General features: G+C 38.4%; 1 protein-coding gene across 15 annotated transcripts in view; it reads right to left on the bottom strand.

Moving 5' to 3' along the window:
* The window catches only part of KIAA0825 (KIAA0825 ortholog), a 401,465-nt gene that overhangs the window by 220,621 nt on the left and 158,401 nt on the right, over nucleotides 1-22,443 (bottom strand). For all 15 annotated transcript variants that reach the window (XR_005600685.1, XM_039545356.1, XM_039545366.1 and 12 more), the window contains 3 exons: nucleotides 18,864-19,054; nucleotides 16,789-16,971; nucleotides 3,442-3,555 (listed from right to left, as the gene is read on the bottom strand). Coding sequence is in view for 14 of the 15 variants with exons in the window: in XM_039545356.1 (XP_039401290.1) it covers nucleotides 3,442-3,555; nucleotides 16,789-16,971; nucleotides 18,864-19,054 (488 nt within the window). In the remaining variant the exon portion in view is untranslated. The remainder of the gene's footprint in view (nucleotides 1-3,441; nucleotides 3,556-16,788; nucleotides 16,972-18,863; nucleotides 19,055-22,443) is intronic.

Consider the following 22,443-nt stretch of genomic DNA (forward strand, 5'->3'; position numbering starts at 1 on the left):
CTGCTTGACAATTATGTTCATTGTATATTAATAAATATGGATATATAGATTTGTAATTTATATGACTAATATGTGTACACACATATTCAAATCTTAATACAATTTACAGCAAACAGAAAACCTTGATTTTTTTTACATCTATTAAAATAATTTTTCAGGATTAATCCTTTCCATTTTTAATAACTATTCTTAAAATACATTATATATTATATATACACAACAGGTCTTTAACACATGCATAATAGCAACAAAGCAGGAATAATGTTACAAGAAATTTAAACATTAAAAAAACAACTAATATTAATGACATTTAGCATTCTGGCTTATGTGTAAACTCTACATTTTCACAAATTCAGTGACATTACAGTGGCCAGCCTCAGTTGTGTTTACTTTTATGGCTGGCTTTCATATATTTGTACAGCACCCTTTCCACCACTGCTCTTCATTGCCCCCCAAATATGAGACAAGTAAGGTGTTTGGTCAGTTCGGTATATGAATATTAATATTTAAAATTACTTATAATAAATTAAAAGCCATTTTTAGACTATCTGGGTAGAAATAAAGCTTGTCTGTCATTGACCAGATGGGAAGTTATCATGTTGCAATATATTATATACACCAGTTCTTGGCTCTTTAAGCCTCTTGCAAATTGAAATGTACAGTGGTGTGACTCACTCAGAGGAAAAATAAAATGTTGCAGACATTCCCTACAGCCACTGAGCTAACACCAATAAATGCATTGAGAAGTTTTTGTATTGGACATATGGAGAGGCATATGTTCTCTCATCCTCTTAGCTCATGTAGCCGTGAACATAACACTAGCCTCATAAAAAAAGAGACAAAAAGTAAACTATATATAAATATCAGACATTTAAATTTTCAGTTTTGTAATCATGGAAGAAAAGAGAAGAGTGATGATTGCCAATAGTAGAGTTCCATAGAGGTCCATAAAAAAGCAATTTCTGAATCATCAAACCAAATCACTAAAAGAACATAAATATTCATTAAAACTAGTCGCTAAATAGTTTGATAAACAAATGTTTTATTTTTGTTGGAATTTAACATGAAAAATAAATAATAAATAATAATAATTGGAGATATACCAATCTCCTAGAACTGGAAGGGACCTTGAATGGTCATTGAGTCCAGCCCCCTGCCTTCACTAGCAGGACCAATTTTTGCCCCCGATCTGTAGGCGGCCCCCTCAAGGATTGAACTCACAACCCTGGGTTTAGCAGGCCAATGCTCAAACCACTGAGCTATTCCTCCCCCAAAATTCAACCTTTTTTATTAGACAAACAAAAGTTAACAATATTTAAAAAAAAGAAAAAGAAAAAAATTAAAAGTCAAAGAAACATTGTATAAATCAATGTTTACACATATTTAGAATTCTTAAAATATCAAGCTTTCCTCCACCCTTAGGTTACTTCTAAAAACAACAAAATGTTTGAGTACATTAAGATCAGATTAACACAATTTCTCACTTTTTCATATCTAACTCCAGTATAGATCTGAGCCATCATAAGCAACATAGCATACTATTATACTGATCACTTCTGAGATTAACAAACGTTTCAGTTGTATGGACTCTGCATTTTATGGAAGCACCACCAGCTTAGACAGGGCAAAATTATAATAAATAATAATAATAATTATTAATATCTGTTTTGAGGTAGCATCTAGGGACTCCAGTCATGGATCAGGGCCCCACTGTGCGAAGCACTAAACAAACACACTTGTTTTAAACTTTGCTATCAACCTGAACACAACTCTGTTTAGAAGCTGAAACTTACGAGGATTAATAAATAGTTAGGATACTTTAATACTACAGTTTCCTGTAGCTTGAATACTTTCTCTTTTTTTTTACTTTTTATTGTTCACACTTCATATGTGATATTGGAAATAGGAAAACTTCCATAATACAAATATACTAGGCAAAATATTCATAGCAAAATTGATAATTCTCAAAATCTGTCCCTTCTACAAGTTGGTGGTACTTCCATCAAAATGTGGGGTATTACACTGAATTTTCTGAATAGGTGAAAATGTTGCCAAAGACAAGTACTAAGTGTTTTTAGAGTCCGGTCATATGGATTGTGTCTCTGTAGACACACTGGCCGTGTTGCTTGTGGTGGGTTTGCCCTCTTCTTATCGCCCTCCTATTTTCCTGTGCCGGCCTACCTCGGAATTCACTTCTTCAGTGTATAGAGTGATGCATAGACACCCGTCATTTGTATTCTGATTATTTTTGTCCCACACAGTGGCAATACATAAGTCCTGAGTAGTGTCAGAGCAGCTTTCAGCCACTTCCTCAGTCCAAAGCTGCCCTAAAGACCATGTGTGAAATCCTGCAGTTAGTGGGAGTTTTGCTACTGACTGAAATGTGGCTTCCTTGCATAGGAGGAATCCTTGGGTAGAATAAGAAACAATAATAGCTGCTACAATACACTGTCCTTCTCCCTGTAAGAGGTATAAGGTGTCTTAAGGGCATCTTTTTACTCTGGTGATCCATGGCATAAGTTACATTGAGGGAACTGGCCCAGAATCAGGAGATCACAAAAGTGACTCAAAGCTCAGGATCTTGGCTATGGTCTTCACTACAGCAGTCCCTTCCATTTTATAAGTTATTTTAAGAATGGAGCCAGATTCCTTTGTCTTTTCTTTATTGTTTTTAAATATGAAAATATATGTTCTCAGAATAAATATACAGATTTACAAACATCTAAATTATGAAAAATGAAGTAAAAAATAACTTGGGGAGTTATGGGGAAGAGGCAAAGGGATTGGGAGAGGATCGACAATGGGCCTGTGAGTACATTGGACCAAAATTAGAAAGGGAATGACAGCACAGCTTGTAACATATGCCTTGTGATACTTGCCATTATATGCAGTGAAACAGAAAGAGAAATTATTCATTTGCTTTTAAACATGTAGCAAGTTCCCTAAAAAATCAAATATAACTAAGCAATGGAAAATACAGGCATATTTTTCAATTCATTATTTAAATATCACACCTACTTTTTTGAGCTAGCCCTTTTAATTTCCCCCTAAATTAAATGCTATGAAAATTTTACCTGTGCTGAATTACATGATTGTCAACTATTGTATATTTATATTTTCATGAAACATAAACATGAAATATCAAAACATGAAATATTGAAAATAATTCAGATATCAAACATAACATAAATACACTGCTAAAGAGCTACATAATGCACTGCCTTCTTCATGACCTTTCTTATAGATCATGGAAGTTTAAACAGAACACTTTACATCAGATAAAACTTGTAATAAATTCAGAAAAGTGCTTATATATTGTTTCAACTCAATTTTAACTACAATAAATATCTAGGAACACTATCAGCACAATATCACAGCAATATCTAACTAGTATTAACTATCTGATTTTTTTTCTTATTTATATCAACTAGAGATACTCACATAAGTAAGGGAGGACAAAATGGCGTTATGCAAGATAGCCAGTGTAATGGGTGACTGATATTTGGTTTGGAGAAATCTGATGGAAGTAGCTCACCAAAACCATTCTGAAATGTCCTGGAAAAATAAATAGTTTTGAGTTAAAAAGACAAAAAAAAATCTCTTTAAGAACCAATATGAAACACGAGAACTAAAAAAGTTTATTTATAATAAATAAACATTATTTGTTTACTCCCGTTTGATCAGATGTGAAATTTTAAAAAAATCATTTTATTTCTTAGATACTAGTAAATTTTTTGCAGCTGAGTTTTATACAAAACTGGCACTGTAACAGACAGTTAAACACACTGGCTTTATTATATCATTTTTAAATAGTCTCTTTACAAAATAAGATTATGGACTGAAAGCAGGCTAAGTAACCAAACTAAGTTACTTTTTTGTCATTAGTTTCCATTCCCCTTCTCTTTATAGATAATTAGTAGGGCATGTTGTCAACATTATGAGTACACTCTGCAGCATCATGACCTTTTGAGGTGGTGATGACATATCTCCTGCTAGACATGCTACTGAGATCTCTACTTTGGATTAAATCAGGCAAATTTGGGGTCAGAATCTTTGGCCTGCTTTACTGGCTCAAAACAAATGGAAAGCTAGCTTAGACCAACAGCTAGGATTCCCAATACAAGGAGAATCTCTGATTGGTGTAAAGCTGGCATAGATGGCGCAGTATCATCCATTCATGGCCTTCCCAACATAAGAGAACATTCTAGAGAGAAAGAAAGGTATTGCCAGATTGCACTGGGGATCCTACTAGTGCTGGCACATATTAGAGCAGCCCTTTGGCTGCTCTAACACATGCCTAGGGACTATGCCCCTTTGCCTCCCCTTCCTGATCTCTCGTGTGTATCAGAGCAGCTCCAGCACACTTGAGAGGATGTAGTTCCTTCTCTCCATCCCACTGCTCAAGTGGAATTCTCATTTCAAAAACTTTCACTTCCAATTTTTAATATTTCTTTTTCACAGACACTCTTGTGCATCTTAAACTGTTTCTCTCTGGTCTTCCCTGTTCTATAAGAAATGGGTGGGATTTTCTAAAATGACTTAATGGCATCAGATGCCTTTGAAAATCCTATTGTATATAACCAGTACTATCTTGCAAAATCAGTCATGATAGGTTCATTTTCTCTCTGATGTAAAACCATTAAGCCAGATCCTTGTTGCTAAGTGCCCTTTGCATTGCTCCAACAGTGAAAAGGCCCTTAAAGCCACCTTCAGCAAATAAGGGAAGATTCTCATGGGACAGATGCATCTTTGGTTGGCATAAAACTGGCTTTATACCACCTGCTCCTCTAACTTGGCACATGGGACAGAAGGGGGCATGCCACAGTCAGGAGGGGCTGAACCCTGGGAGACTAATATAACCGCTACAGCTGGCATAACTCAGAACAGCCTGGAGTCTGCTTTAAATTACACCAAGGCAATTTCTCTTTCCTCGGCTATGCCAAGTGTGATCTTAGGGCTGTTCAGGATCTTGGGAACTGACTTCAATGTAGTTACACCAGGGGCGAATTTGGCCCAATGTGTCTAAGGAGAAATTACACACGTTTCCTTCTTCCTTCTACTTTGTTTAAGTTCTACCAAAATTTCCATAATGTCTCTCTGATTTGAACAATTAATAACTGAAATTATAAACACTGCCACATCATTACTGTGTGTGTATTTTTTAAAAAGCCTAGGAAATTAAAAGAAAAGGAGCAAGGCAGCCAGCACTTGGTTTCTGTTTAAAATTTTCAAGTTTCTTTCAGAATAAAAATCTGAGCTTTAATTGGGGGCAATGGCTAGAGTAAACAATATAACTAATTTAATAGTCTCATTTAGTTCAGAAATTTTCTTCTACACCATAACAGTAGCTCTCCTGGGATGCTCCAAATTCAGGGGTAATATAATATTCTGTAATTCTCTAAGCTGAACAGTGCTGGTTGTTATTGGCAACATTTAGGATTTGTATTGCGTTAGCGCGTAGGAAATCCAGTTATGGACCACCGCTTCTATTACTTAATTATACATATCTAGACTCAGCCTCCTAATCTAGAAAGAAGGATCAGCCCTTCCCTCTAGGACAGTGGCTCTCAACCTTTCCAGACTACTGTACTCCTTTCAGGAATCTGATTTGTCTTGTGTACCCCCGAGTTTCACCTCATTTAAAAACTACTTATTTACAAAATCAGACATAAAAATACAGAAGTGTCACAGCACACTATTACTGAAAAATTGCTTACTTTCTCATTTTTACCATATAATTATAAATCAATTGGAATATAAATATTGTATTTACATTTCAGCGTATAGTATATAGATCAGTATAAACAAGTTATTGTCTATATGAAATTTTAGTTTGTACTGACTTGCTAGTGTTTTTTTTATGTAGCCTGTTGTAAAACTAGGCAAATATCTAGATAAGTTGATGTACCCCCTGGTAGACCCTGGATACTCTTTGGGGTACATGTACCCTTGGTTGAGAACCACTGCTTTAGGGTACTTCATCACCCAAATGTTTTGTAGATTTGGGTGTTTTTGTTTGTTTGAAGTTTATCCTATTAAAATTTATTTTTCCAGTCCCACTAGGTAAAGTTTAGAGGTACAGACAAATTGTTGATAAAGTCACTCCCTAGTTTTTAGTGACTCCACACACACTTTCAAAAAAAAAAATTCCATCCTCTCATCCATGAGCAGGAAAATGAACTATAACACTCATCTTGCATTTCTTAGGAAAAAGTGGCAATTAAAAAAAAATCAGTGGGAGTTTTGCCACTGACTATAATGTGAGCATGATCAAGCAGCTTTGAGTGGAAAGGGTGGCATATACAGAGCAGGGTACACTACAAAAGGGTAAGGGATCATTACAACAGTTACATTTAAGCTTCCTCAATAACACACATGAAGTCTTCTAACGGCTCTGATAAGATAAGATTGTAAAGTAGGTAAAGGAAAATAAAAATATTTTCACACGGAAACTGTAGAAGTTTTAAAATGCTGGCAATGTCTAAGACAAATTCTTACTTGCTGTAGCTGTTTATAATTTTTTTTTCCAATTTAACCAAGTAGGATGCTACACCTCTTAAAGAATCTGCAGTAATAGGAAATAGCAATTATTGACTTTGATGAAAACAGGATTCCTTAATGGAAATCATGATTGATAAAGTCTGAATAGTAATAAGCAGCCACGTTTTCTCTGCTGGTAGTATATGAGCTGTTGGGGAGATTTTTGGAATACAGCAGTTTGTTAAATACAGTCCTTCAGAGCTCTCTTAATGTCAAGCAGGTGGCACAGACTTTTGGATTCCGAGTTATGAGGTTTGGGAGAGCAAACTTCTAGGCAGATTTCAAAATTGATGTGGAAACCTGTGATCGCTTTAGGGAAGCACATTGTCCAAATGTAACATCTTCTTTAAATACTATAAAGAATGAAGTGTCTGCTAATAATGCAATAATCCTTTGGTGCCAGCAGTTCTCAGTGTCCACTGCTGGCAATGTAATTCTTGCCAGAAAGAAAATGTAACTCTGTGCCAGACAGTTTAATTCAACTGCTCTTCTGACAGAAGTATAGTAATAGCTAGCAGAAAAGTTGTTTTGACTATAAGATGTATTAAGGCAGCTGCCTATAGTCTCAAAGCGGTGGATAGCATCTGTGAGAGTATTTAATACCACAGCAAGATCCCAAGTTACAGTAGTTTTATTCTCCCTTAGAGTATGACAAGGTGAGAATTGATCTTGCAAGCCTCAATGCAGGTGTGAAATGATGAGATGTCTACAAGATACAAATGGTGTTTCCTTGTAGATTTTGAAGGACTTGGTAATCTAAACAATTTAGAATTATGGATAATATGCAGCTGCATGAGTTGTAACTTGTTTTTCTTAAAAAATAGAGAGGTACTTCCAACTGCTAAAAGAAAAGAAAAAAAAGAAAAGAAAAAATTTGGAATCTCTAAATACTCCTCTCAGCAGTCATGCTATCATCCTGAATTTTTAATTTGTTATAGCATCTCCTGATGTCTAATACATAATCATCTGAAGGAGGGCAATTAGATCTTTTTCATCATCTTCAGCAACAGAGGGAACTGGTGACTTCTTGTCAGCATGAGGCAACTGAAAACCACTCTGCTCCGCTTTGAGCTACTCTAAGTATATAGCAGAGGACAGTCTCTATTTTGAAGGATTAAGTGGGACTTTAATTGCGCATAAACCTTGTGCTGGCCTTCTGAATAGGAGAGAATTTTACTCTGTAAGCATAGGAGGGAATTAAGGGTACAATTAAATCCAGTTATCCACTGCCTTATCAAGATATACGTGCTGCCAAGGTTTGCTAAAAGCAAATTCTTGTCGTGTGAAAAACATGAAGGGAATTCTACATATCTGAGGGTTTCGAAACATCATGAGAATGTTTAGCTGAATATAACACTTCCCTGATGTTTATTGATTTAAGTGCACATCTCAGCTCTCCAAGGAAATACAGATGGTTATTACTATCACTTGGGTATGGGATGTTAGATACATTATTTTGTCAAACTGTTCATGTTAAATTGCTGTGATGTGGCTTGGTCACTTTGTAACATGGTGGATCCACTGGAATCAAGTTTAGAGGCAGGCAGGTTGCATATTTGGGTTTGTTTACAGTCTAAGAGGATAATCCATGAAGAATTATCCAGTGTGTCTGGAACTGGTTTTAGTGTTGCAATAGTTGGAGGCTCAGAAGAAAGAGAAGAAAAATGTTCCTCCCTCTGCTGCTAGATTGACTGAATTGTTGTTTAACCAGATCATTTTGAACTGCAGATAATGAACTGGATAAGAAGTTTATAGAGTTCATTTAAATAAAATTCTACTCTACTAGGAAAATATAATTTATAAATTTTGCATTTTATGGTAATCTGTAGAATGGTAAAAGTGTTCTTTAAACGTTTTTGAGGATACAAACTGTCTTTGGGCTCAATCCTGTAAATTGTTGAGAGCCTCCCGAGATGTGCTGAATGTCCAAAATAACTTTTGAAGACTGAAAGGTTTACCCATAAAGGATAAAATTCTGTTGTGTATGGTTTGAGACCCATAACTCCCTATCTGGATTATTTTTGATTAATTTGATTGTCTAACGTTTGACAGATTTTATACTTTTTAAAAACAATTGCCAATAGGTCTCCAGAAATCCAGTCTGTATTTATGGTATTTACTATGTTTTTTACAAAAGCAGACTGAATACACAAATTCCATCATTTGGCATATTGACACTCACAGGGCTCATCGGCAGGGTTGGAACCTTTCGAATCACTGCACAGACCTCTGCTACTTGAGCTAATGGAGTATCTGACAGCAATGGGAGCCAACCTCTATAGTTCGACTAGAAATAGAAGTCAATGAGACACAACATTTGCAAGCAGATTTCACAGATATTTGCGGACAGAAGAGGAATGGTGAAATTCAGGAATCTTGAGTTCCATTTGACTCTAGAGGGGAGTGTACTCCAGTGGACAAAGATTCTTCTGTTAATTTTCCTCAAGCCTGACCTCTTCTGCCTGTCCCCCTCCCAACCTGTCCCTGTTACAAGCCTTTAGTCCCAGTCACCACCCCCTCAGGCATCTCATCCTAATCCCAGTTTCCTTACCCAGTCAATCCTAGTGTCCTCTTCTGGGCTCTTTTCCAAGTTCTAATTTCCCCCCAACCTCCATTCTCTCCCTCTCCCCAAATTCAGCCCCAGTCTCCTTTCTCAGCCAGTCACAGATCCTCCTACCAGTCCCTTGGCCTATCTGTCTCTCTCCTCCCCCACCACTCAAACTGGCTCCAAGTCTCCCTCTTCAGGTTTCTGATGCAGTATCAGTCTCTTCCCCAGTTCCTTCACCAGTCCCCACAAGTTCCTTGTCAGATCTCGCTCTCCTCCCCACATGTCCCCATTCTCCTCCCTCTAGTTCCTAGTCCCAGTCTCCTTCTCCAGACAGTCCCAGTCTGCAGGGACAAATTTATACCTTATGCCCCCCTAGACACAGCATCTTCAGTGTCCCCCGCCTCCCCCACACAGCTGACCTTCATGTTTTCCATAAACAATAGAACTTTTAACCCACTTTTAACATTTAGGTGACCCTAGAACGCTGGCGCCCATAGGCACATGCCTACTGTGCCTAATTGGAAATCCAGCCCTGCCGCCAGTCTCTTCCTCTCCAACTTGCTCATTATTGATTTCAGCATTCTATCCCCTAGCCAACTGGATCCCAATCACCCTCTGTTTACCTCACTGATTCCCATCCCCCATCTCCTACCCCCATGGTTCCCAGTCTCAGTGCCCTAGCTAAACCAGTTCCAGAAGGCCTCCCGCCATCTCCCAGTCTCCTTGCCCAGGCAATCCTAGTGTCTCCCAGCTCCCAGTCTTTCCTCTACAGTTCCCACTCACATTTACTCCCCCCACTCCATTATCAGCAGACTCCATGTTCCAATCTACTCCTTTCCCTCTCCCCAGTCTGGCATTTGTGCCCTCTGCATTCAAATCATACTCCTTCCTCCTCCATGCTGCCTGGGTGCCACCAAGGGGATCATTGAGAGCACAGGAAAGACAGGTTCCCTGCTCTTAGTTCTGGTGCTCAGACCAGCCCCACCCCACTCTATCTCGGAGGATCTAGGTGTAACAATTACAGGGAAAGTCCCTCTGGGTACGTCTGCACAGCAACTAGACACTGGCAGCTGACCTGTTCTAGCTGACTCAGGCTCATGGGGCTTTGGCTGCAGGGTTGTATCATTGCAGTGTAGACTTCCAAGAGCAGGCTGGAGCCCTGGTAGCCTTATGCTCGAGCATGCTCAGTTGTTCTGTGGGAATGGTGCATATGTAATCTGGTCATGTGTAAGAGTGTTAGGGTGTGGAACATGCTCAGTGAAGATGGAATCTTTGGAGACTTTAGCTGTAAAAATCAAAGAAATCTCTACTAAATATGTGCAAACTATGATTTTCAAATGCTTATAAGTTGGGTATATATATTTGAGCAGATTTTCACAGAAATGCCAAAGGACATGTCCCTGACGAAACAAAAAACCACCCTCTGCTAAATTTCAAGTCCTTCCTCCAAAGCATATGGGTGCTAGAGCATTCAAAGAAATGGTCTGAAGAATTCTTTAACATGGGCAAAATAATGTATTTCCCTTAGCCTTGTTCTCGGAAATGGCTGAATCATTTTGGCTTATATTTCCCAGAACAATTCAACCTGAGACAGATGCCTGGCATACAAAATTTCAGCAGAAACAGCTAAAGCTCTGCAAAGTTATATGCAACTGAATACAAGATCTTATCATGGGAAGTGTTGAACAACTTTAATAATAGGTGGTGCTATCAGCTCTGCTTATAATGCTTTTAGTCTCTATACTTTGTATTGAATGCATGAATAATGTCTCACTGAATTTATTGTGCTACTGCCTTAATGTCGACAATATGCCATATTTATTAACATTTAATAATTAGTTAAGTAGTCACCACATTTCCAAGCTTGGGTTACATCTGATATTCAGAAACTCAATGTTATCTTCTTTGCAATCAATAAAAAAGTACATGTCCACATTGTCCCTATCACCAGTCATACTCATGTTTATGTCTACTACATATAATGATGTGATAAAAGGTGTAGCTTTTCCAGTCATATTCCAACATAATTTATGAAACTGAGCAAATAAATTATTAAAAACAGGTTACTCTCATACATAATGATATAATATGACCCTAGGTACAATAAGACATGTACAGCAGTTTTGTTGGCATCTTTGACAATCTTAGCAGTGATTGTAAAAGTGAAATATAATCTGTGAGCAATAAAGTATTATATTTGGTTATATGGTGGATATAACCAAGCAAGGATTTATGTAATATATACTTAGCCTTTGTCAAGCAATCTTGAATCACTACATACAAATCTTTGTTCCATACTTCTGGAAACACTTAATATTTTCATCTAATAAACTTCCAAAGGATCATGTTAAATTCTAATGTGAAATTTTTGTGTGTGAACATTAACGGGTCACTACAGAAATGTGTTAAAGATAAAAAGAGAATCTAATAATGCTTTAATAATTCAGTGCCAATTTTTCTTTTGAGCGGTTTGTCAAATTGCCATCAAATCGCCAGCAGAGAATTCCTCTGGCATGGCAAAACTCAATGTTGGCATAACTATACTGGGTCTCGGCCCTGTGCCTGCCATCCCACCTCTCCTGGCATAGGCAGTGTGCTGGAGGTGCGTAATGGCCATAGCAGAGTTCTGCTCTGCTCCACTTATCTTCCACTGGTGTAGGATCTATTAAAGATCTTAAACCACATGTTATATCTTCCTGCCACAGTTCTAAGTGGTGATGGAGTTGGGCCTGGCCCCAAGGATCAAAGAGCTCTGGCACAGGAGAGAATCTGCCCTAAACTCACTCTTCAGAAGAAACATACAGGATTCTTTTCTTTCTCAACCATGTATTTTTGTTATACTTGACGAACCTAAGACAAAACCTTAAGTAGCTTTAATTCCTGAAAATGACATTTCTTAGGATGCTATTTCCAGTGACACCTTGGAATTCATCCAACCCAACTACTGGACAACTGGCTCAGAGACAATGTTCTGCCTTCAAAAATACCCTGATTAAACCAATCTTCCTTGTGGGGAAAGGTGAGAAAGGTATCAGGCTTAGATTAGTCTGGCAACAGCACATAGTCTTGCTTAGTACAAGAGAATACTATTTAATTAAGCATCCTAATTTTATGTTACAAATTGGGGCCTTGGTAATTGTGAAAGTCATAATGTTGCCATTCTTGTATTGTCCTTAAATGTTTAACCTTCAGCAAAGGAGAGATACACCTCCTCTCTCTCTCAAGTGTTGTTTAAGAAAATTGAACAAACTTTTGTGATATTTTTGACAGGAGTGATTTGTGATTTATTTTTTTTTAGGATCTTTTGTAAGAGAGATTAAAATGTGTAAAATTTCAAATGGATATAACAGTTGTAGAAAATAACCATTGTAATGTGATGGATATGATCTCAAAGTTTAAGAAGGAGACAATACTATTTGAATAAATGTGTTTGTATTTTCTGTAGTGGTGTGGTATATTTCATTAGAAAATAAAACAAACATTTACTTTTAGTCCATACTATTTAAAATCAGGTGGTGTCCACTCTAACTAGAAATCTGTTTTTTAGTTTTCTGTGGGTTTCTTTTTTTTTAATAACAGAGCTATGGGGGCACTGATACACACACATTTTTGGGGGGATCTAAACACTGCCTTTTTCCGTAGCTCGCATAAGAAATGTGTTGTTTTCTAAGGAGAGCTCAAATAAATCATCAGGTCATCTGCAAACAGAGCTTCCTTTTTGAATTCCCAGTATTTTTTTGTGATCTGATGTCTATAGATAGATTTTCAATTATAGTGTCATATAAAAGTGATCAGTTTTCATTTGGTGGAATGGGGACCAGGTTAGTGTATGGGATAATCAATCTCCCTCAATTTCCCAACAATTCAACACCAATATTTTACAGGTTTATTGTGTATTTCTTTGTTACTGAATTCCAATTAATTTAAACTGAAAAGCTTTATTAATTGCCCTTTTAAAATCAATATTAACATTGATTTCTGAAGGCTGTAAACTATGTCTGCAACAAACTGATGTTCTAGTTGCCTGTGGGACAAGATGGAGGATTTATAAGTAGGGAACCACACCTGGAACTAAGAATTCGAAAGGTTTATATATTGTCAGAGGGTGGAATTAATATGTCTTGTCTTAGCAATTCATATTTTAGAGCATATCGGATGTTGGATATCTACTTTGTTTTCATCTTTATTGCACAAAAATCTTGGACAAGTATTAGACCAATTGAAATGTTTCCTTCCTTAGCAAATAGGTTACAAGTGATAAGTATTTTTCAAACTACCGCAGACCATAGTCTCTTTCCCTAGCCTCTGTTTGTCATTAATGGCTATTAGCCAGGATGGGTAAGGAATGGTGTCCCTAGCCTCTGTTTGTCAGAAGGTGGAGATGCATGGCAGGAGAAAAATCACTTGATCATTGCATGTTAGGTTCACTCCCTCTGGGGCACCTGGCATTGGCCACTGTCAGTAGACAGGATACTGGGCTGGATGGGCCTTTAGTCTGACCCAGTATGGCCATTCTTATGTTCTTATGTTCATATTTCATGCCTCAACAGTCATTTCCCAGAAGAGCAATGCAGATGCATTTTCTCAAAGATTTTCTGATAGAAACATAGAAGTAGTCATTTGTGAGATCTACTGTGTGTCCTGCTCTTATGAGATTCTGATGATGTACTGACAAAAATCAATTTAGGTTTGCAAAAATTAGTCATGTCTGCTTTTTCTATCTATTGCTTCCCTTACAATTAATTTTATCCAAGTTTTTTGAAGAATGAATTAGAAACTACCTAACATATGGACATTTTCATTATATAGCCACGACAAAGAAAACTGATGTGAGCTCAATATTCTTTTATTTCAAATTATGCATAACCTCTAATTTTGTTAATAGGAAAACTTTTTTTCCATCTTGTAAAATATGTACACTTCATTGACTAACAAACTCAGGGAATTTAATAAACAAACTCACATGTTAACTTTTTACTTAATCTTGACTGTAATTAGTGGGTTAGGTTTAATGAAAGTATACTAGCTGCAGTGCAACACACAACATAGAAAACTATCCAGATCTGAGATCTCATCTAGTTTTAAGAATAAAGATCTAAGAATGCAAGGTTCAGCAAATCACCTTCTTTAGCCTTCACAAAAATATAATCTTTAATGATCATTTGCTACATATATAATTTCAGTTTTAACATTTTTTTATAAATCTGTGACAAACCATGAAATTTGATATTTTCACCATGGGAAACACCTGAAATCTGTGAGCTTTTTGATTTGCAAAGGGCTTTATTTTCATATTAGATGACCGATCTGTGATGAAGTGAGAGTTCTGTCTGTACCACTTCTGAATTTTGGATGATTTTATGAAATTGTATCATGAAATCATTGTGTCATTGAAAACGTATAAATATGTGGATCCATCACAAATTAGCATGTGTCATGACCTGGGAGAGACAATGGCGAGTGATTGACACTCAATGATTGTGTATTCAAAATAAAACACCTTGGGACAATAGGTATGCTCTACCTGGGAGAAGACACTTCCTCCTTTTGTCTGAAGGAAGGGTGAGGTTTGGGAGTAATGAAAAATCACCAAAAAGGCAGAACAATAGAAGCAGGTGACCCTAGAGGGAGTCTATAAATGGAATTATGGGGGGAGGGGTGGATGGATAAGGGGGGAGCCATTTTGCACGAGATTAACACAGGGACAGAAAGTGTGGGGCAGGAAAGAACAAGGTTCCAGACACTTGATAAGGGCCCCATGAGGGAGAGAGACTAGCTAGCATGCAACAGCCTCCATGAGGAGGGGATATATACGTTGCCTGCCTGCCTTCCTGGACCCAGATGGTCCCCCAGGACTCACAAGGGAAGGGTGAGCTAGAAAGTGAGACACATTGCGTTTAGGATGTTTTATGTGATCTGTATTCTCTTCTGCTTTATTTGTTATGAGCATAACATTTTTAGATTGTACAAAGTGTGTGTGTAGTGACTGTTTCGCAACTGCTACATGACCCTGAGAGAGTTAAACTGTAAACCAGAAGCTTCACACCTTTGGGAGGAGTTCTGGGAGTGGGGAGTCTGAAGTGGAGTTCTGGGAGTGAGGAGTCTGCACTGCACTCAGAGTGGCTAAGTGTTTGGTGGCTAAAGTTCCAGCACTCAGAGTGCAGGAGTGCCAAACAGAAGCTTTGCACTTTGACAGCATGCCTAGGGACCCCAAGACTGGGGGTTACTGGCTGAACTTCATTCAGGCTCAAAGGGCTTGAAATACCCTGGGGATAGCCCACAGAGTAGTCCTCGTGAATGGCCAGGAAGGATCTGTGAGACCTTTATCTCTAAACATAGAGAGTTTTTTATCTAAAGCAAATCAGTTTACTACACTGAGATTTATTACATGCCTAAAACACTGAAGTTTTTTGTGATTTTGAAACACAGTATGTAAAATTCCAAATACAAGCTAGTCCTTCCCATTCTCTCTTTATTTCCCCTTTCTGTTAGACTTCTCTGATTTTTCAAATTAGTAAGTCACTCTTTGTAACTCAGGATACAAGGAAAATCTGTAAACAATAGGAATTAGCAGAACGGCATACAGCAGCTAAAAGGGATAGACTACATTCTGTTTTTGAGGACACAACACTTAGATGTTACAACAACCTCACAAGTGATAAAAGAACCACTCTAGTTAGAAGACCTGACATACAAAGACAAAGATCAGGACCCCCTCCTCCTATTTTTCCCCATAGTTGTCTTCTCATGTAATAAAATGAAGACCAGACTCTCAGGCTCTCAGCTTTTTTTTTTTTCCCTCCATAATTTGGGGTCTCACTTTAATATCTGGCTCTTACACAAAACAATTTCGATTAAATCCTGGGCCCATTGAAGGCAATGGCATAACTCATATGTAACATCAGTGTAGGCCAAGTCCTGTTTTGGCTGCAATTGTGACTTCTAAAGATATATTCTCCTAAGATTAAGCTTTGTATACACTTGTTCTTTACAAATATATTTGAGACTTACTGAAGCACATCAGCTTCCTAAGTGTCAAGTAATCAGAGAATCAGTTCAATGAATTATTTCAAGAAGTCCGGTAATTCCAGAAATATGGGGGAAATATTTCTAGGAGTGGAGGGCCCTTAGCAGACAAAGACTTGAGAAGATACAATGGCTGGAAGCTGAAGTTAGAAAAATTCTTTATGGAAATAAGGTGCACGTTTGTAACAGTGAGAGTGACTAACTTGCAAGGAATACAGTGGAATACAGTTCCTTCATCACTAAAGACTTTAAATCAAGAAAAGACCTCTTTCTAAAAAGACATGCTCTAGCTCAACAAGAAATTTGCACTTAATGGAGGAATCACTAAGTTATATTCTATGCCCTGTGTTATGCAGGAGGTCAAACTGGACGATCTGTTCCAGCTTTTATGAATCTATGGAAAAATATGATGTCCAGGGGCTCGATTCAAATCCCATTAAACTTGATGGAAAGAATCTCATTGACTTCAATGGTCTTAGAATAAGGCCTATACAGACCTAATTCAAGACACCAATCAAGTATCTAGAGCAGTTCTCAAACTGTCTCCAGAGTTTGGGTTCCATTTACATTTTAACCAAAAAATTGTCTCATGGACCAGCTAGCCTTTCACTTGCAAGTTAAATAAGCTATACGGTCAATTTTACTTTGTATTAAAATATTACCCACATACTTACTCATACAGATTCTTCAAAGGTGCAGTTAAAATGGCAAGTGCAGAGAGCAGATTGTTGCAGTGGTTGTGTATTTTATAGGTCTTGGCGTCTTTGTCTTTATGTGGATTCAAAAGTTCCTGCACTGAGCAGCAAGCTGACCACAGCATATTTTCAGTAGATATTAAAATCGCTGTGATATCAATTCTGTTGGGAAGAAAGGGTGAAAATGTCAGCCATGGAAGTAGTCTGATGGTGAAATCTCATCTGAGTTATCAATACACTTCCCTACCATACAGAAAATACAAACTCCTTATTTTTAATGGCTGGAATTGTTAAATGACATAAAGGCTCTCTGTAAGTAATAAATTAAAAACACTTTTTTATATATTTAACTCCATTATAAATGCTGGAGGCAAAGTGGGGTTTGGGGTAGAGGTTGACAGCTTGCGACCCCCCATGTAATAACTTCGCGACCTGCTGAGGGGTCCCGACCCCCAGTTTGAGAACCCCTGTAATACACACTACAAACTAATACATAATCAATCAATTTCTGGTCAGAAGAAAATATTTTATTCAGTTCTCGTAATAAACAATAGTTGACACAGCATGTGAAGATAGAGCCATATTTCTGGCTCTTCAATCCTTGCTCCTGCTACTCCCCGGTATCTTCCCTATTAACATCTAGCCCTCTGCCCCCTACCCTACAACCCTCTTCTCACTCCCAGAGTCACCAGTTACCTGCTACTCCTCCCTTGTCACTTTCTAGCCCCCTGAACTCCTCACTGTCACTTTCCAGTCTCTTTCTGCCAATGCCCCATCCTCTCTCCCCAATATAAACACCCTATTACCAATTTCTTCACATTGTACAGGAAGCAGCTATTTTGCAGGCCTGATATGACCAATCTCTGCCACCAGATGCTATATAATAATTGCAAAACAACTTCTACCACCAGTAAGACAATGCTGCTACAGGAGACCTGTAGCAAAAGAAGGAGGTAGACAAGCATGGGAAGCAAGGCCTGTAAGGAATTCAAAGAAGCAGAACCTTGTGTACCTTCCCCACCAACCTACAAGGAATAGGAGGAAAAGTGTGGGACTCAGTAGTTTCACAGCCCTATTTCCCCACCAACCTACAAGAAATAGGAGGAAAAGTGTGGGACTCAGTAGTTTCACAGCCCTATTTTCCTTTCTCATATGGGTGGCCACTGCACTAATTCTGACTCCAGCAGAATGCAGCTCGGCCACAGAACTGGTGGTAATGGAACAGCACACACACACACACGCACACCAACCAGCAGAAGACTGTCAAATCATGGCTCTTCCCTCCTGCTTGTGTGAACTGTAAAAGGGAAAAACGTTGGGTTTAAATTTTACTGGGGAATAGCAACTTAGTTTAAATAATATTACAGGATGGAATTGCTGTGCACACTCTACATTCAAGTCCAACTGGAAAGAATGACTAGCAGTCAGTGAACTGATTTTCAGTCTGTGAACCTTTACAGGTGCCCAACTCACTGAGGCAAGGTGATATGACTAGTTCAACTAGTAACCAGCTAGACAATGCCAGAGGATCCCTGGGCCGGGACCCAGAGTAGAGGGCAGGCCTGGGTCCCCCTCTTCCCCTCTTGCAGTACACCCAGCCATCGGCCGTGGGGAGCGGCCATCATAGACTACGCCAGATCCCTGACAGGAGGGATTAGACTTTGGGGTGTGTGGTTGGAGATGGTGGCTGGGGTGCAGAGAGACTGCTGTTCACCCTCCCACTACCCTCTCCTCCCCCGGAAGGAGGTGTGGATGGACTGAGGAGCACTGCCAGAGGGCAGTGGTCCAGAAGAGGACGGTTTTACAAAAGAGGGAGTTATGCAACCCCAATCATATACTGAGTGATCACATAGCACATGGAGCCTAGCATATACTTAAATATCCCAGGTGAATTTTATTAAAATAATCCTCATGGGAATTATATATGTTTATAAATTTATTTTTATATTCACATATATTTAAATTCAGGTGAATTACAACAAAACAACACATCATAGCCTGAGAACACATGCATTTTATCCACAAAAAACACCTGTTAATCATAAATGTGTTACCTTATCTGTGGAGTTCTCTTGTAACTGGGATGGGCCTGAGAATATCTGCAGGCTAGCACAGCCAAAGATTTCTCCAGCACTTCTTTTAGTATCTCCTGGGCTAACTTGGGGGGTAGGATTGTCCACAGATCATGATGGAGAGCACAGCAGAAATAATGCCACATCTGGACAGAGAATGAGCATCTTTCCCCCTGGCAAAACCACCACACATTAAACAATAGAAACACATCTTCCAAAATGTCAGCTTGGTTCCTGTGAATCTAATTAGTTCAGGCTGAGAGGAAATAGCTGAAGAGTTTGAGACAGTAGATGACCAAAAAAGATTCTTGACAAGATGTAAAACATCTTTATTGACAAAGAAACACATGTTTCATTTCAGTTACTAAACCAATATTCTACCACAAAGCCAAACAACAAACATTTGACCTACTATATCCTTAATTAACCTACTTCTGACCTATTGTTTAAATTTTACTTTAAAACTACATACAATATTTTGCAATCACTAAACTAACCAGATTAGTTTAATATATTGGCTACCTCTTCTTAAACAAGAACCAAATTATTTAAATTACTTAAGTATGTCTATTTCCGTAGATCCATAATAACCACTGCCAGATTTTTTATGAATCTTTGGTTGTGTATAATTATAATGAAAGAACAGCAGAAAAAATAGCCAAACAACTAATCTCCTTACTATACACATGCAAGTGACATGGGCTGTTGAGAAACATTTTAAAAGTATTTTGATATTTCACTATTGCATTTTAATAACAATACCAGAAACAAAAACAAAACAAAAAAAAAACAACTGCCTGATTTTAAGATAATTTTAAGAGTTTGGCAGATGTTCTCATGCAAGTGAAGCTGGCCTCATTTTATCCAAGCCAGACCAGCAGCTTATTATGAGTTCCTGGTTTTCTTACATAAAATAAACGTCAACTATTATGGGTTGAGTATATTGGAAAAAAATCACAAACAAGTAGAACTTTACCCATGGAGATCTTTGCATAGAATGCTTCCTAGACAAATACTAGCTGAAATGTTCATACATTGTTTGTAACTGTGTGTTTTCATACCTTATGGTCTCCTAATTATGAGATTCACTATTGTAGATTTCTTTCAGGAGAAGATGATCAAATGTGCAAATATTTCTACATAGTGGACCGCAAGCTAAATATGAGTCAACAGTGTAACACTGTTGCAAAAAAAGCAAACATCATTCTGGGGTGTATTAGCAGGAGTGTTGTAAGCAAGACACAAGAAGTAATTCTTCTATTCTACTCCATGCTGATTAGGCCTCAACTGGAGTATTGTGTCCAGTTCTGAGCGCCACATTTCAGGAAAAATGTGGACAAACTGGAGAAAGTCCAGAGAAGAGCAAAAAAAATGATTAAAGGCCTAGAAAACATGACCTATGAGGGAAGATTGAAAAAATTGGGTTTGTTTCATCTGGAAAAGAGAAGACTGAGAGGGGACATGATAACAGTTTTCAAGTACATAAAAGGTTGTTACAAGGAAGAAGAAGAAAAATTGTTTTTCTTAACCTCTGAGGATAGTACAAGAAGCAATGGGCTTAAATTGCAGCATGGGAGGTTTAGGTTGGACATTAGGAAAAATTTCCTGTCCCGGTGGTTAAACACTGGAATAAATTGCCTAAGGAGGTTGCAGAATCTCCATCACTGGAGATTTTTAAGAGCAGGTTAGACAAACCCTGTCAGGGATGGTCTAGATAATACCTAGTCCTGCCATGAGTGCAGGGGACTGGACTAGATGACCTCGAGGTCCCTTCCAGTCCTATGATTTTATGAAATATTCTCTTTATTTCTACAAATATACATCTTGCATTCACAGAATAAGCACATTAAAAGGACAGAATAATGAGCTTCGATTCCTAATGGAGACTAATACTTTTTTGGTCGTTTTTAGGTCTCCCAGCATCAAATTAAAATCAGTCTCACAATAAGAAATAAGACTTTCTAAATGAATTTTCTATGTGGTACAGCATTTATAATGTTTTATTAAGTATCTTGATGCCTGAGAGTCTTGGAAATTCTCTGGGAGCCCACAAATGCTTATCTTAACATAAGTTTATACTATTACACTTACTATTATATAATATTTTTGTTTGCTATATATAATCTTAAAGTGCTAAATTGAATAATGTATCTTTTTTAACATTGTGCCTCTAAAACAGAAGCAATAGTGTTTTGATTAAAGATTTAGATGAGATCCATTCCTTTTTGCTGACCTGTTTTTCTGTTTGTTGCCATTTCTAAAGTATTCTACTGGTAAACATCTGCTATTTTTAAAGACTTTGTACAACGTAAACAGATGTGAGCTTTTATTTAGATTATATATCAGGAAACAAGCAGCTGGGCTTTATTACATAAGCTACTCAATATTATCTTTGAACAGACAATTCTTTATTCTTTGACTATTAGAAAACATAAGTTCCGAAAATTGCAGCAGATGTCTGATACACTAAAAGCTTGATTCTAAAATGTAATCTGGAGAGTTGGCATGGTGGCACAGCGGGTGTTCAATGTACTCCATCAGTGAGATACTGTACTCTAAGAGGTTCACACCCTGACAGCTTAGAACGTAAGTGCTTTATGATAAAAGACGGTTACTCACCTTTGTAACTGTTGTTCTTCGAGATGTGTTGCTCATATCCATTCCAATTAGGTATGTGTACGCCGCGTGCACGCTCGTCGGAAGATTTTTACCCTAGCAACACCTGGAGTGGCGCTGCCATGGCGCCGGATATATACCCCTGCCGACCCAACCGCCCCTCAGTTCCTTCTTGCCGGTTACTCTGACAGTGGGGCAGGAGGGCGGGTTTGGAATGGATATGAGCAACACATCTCGAAGAACAACTGTTACAAAGGTGAGTAACCGTCTTTTCTTCTTCGAGTGCTTGCTCATATCGATTCCAATTAGGTGACTCCCAAGCCTTACCTAGGCGGTGGGATCGGAGTGAGATGTTGCAGAATGCAAAACTGCTGAGCCAAATGCTGCATCATCTCTGCACTGTTGAACCAGTGCGTAATGCGAGGCAAAGGTGTGAACCGATGACCAAGTAGCTGTTCGACATATATCCTGGACAGGAACGTGGGCGGCAGATGAAGCCTGAGCCCGAGTAGAATGGGCGGTGAGGTGACTAGCCGGAACATGAGCCAAGTCATAGCATGTACGGATGCAGGACGTCACACAAGATGAAATTCGTTGGGATGAGACCGGTAGGCCTTTCATCCGATCTGCCACAGCTACGAAGAGCTGAGGTGACCTTCGGAAGGGTTTTGTTCTCTCGATATAGAAGGCGAGAGCCCTGCGAACGTATAGGGTGTGCAGCTGTTGTTCCCGTCGCAATGTGTGCAGCTTCGGGAAAAAGACTGGGAGAAAGATGTCTTGATTGACATGAAAGGCAGACACCACCTTAGGGAGGAAGGAGGGGTGTGGTCGCAGCTGTACCTTATCCTTATGGAACACAGTATACGGGGGATTAGCTGTCAAGGCCCGAAGCTCAGATACTCGTCGCACCGAAGTAATAGCGACGAGGAAGGCTGTTTTCCAGGAA

Source organism: Mauremys reevesii, linkage group 6, assembly GCF_016161935.1.
Source record: "Mauremys reevesii isolate NIE-2019 linkage group 6, ASM1616193v1, whole genome shotgun sequence".
NCBI lineage: Eukaryota > Metazoa > Chordata > Testudines > Geoemydidae > Mauremys > Mauremys reevesii.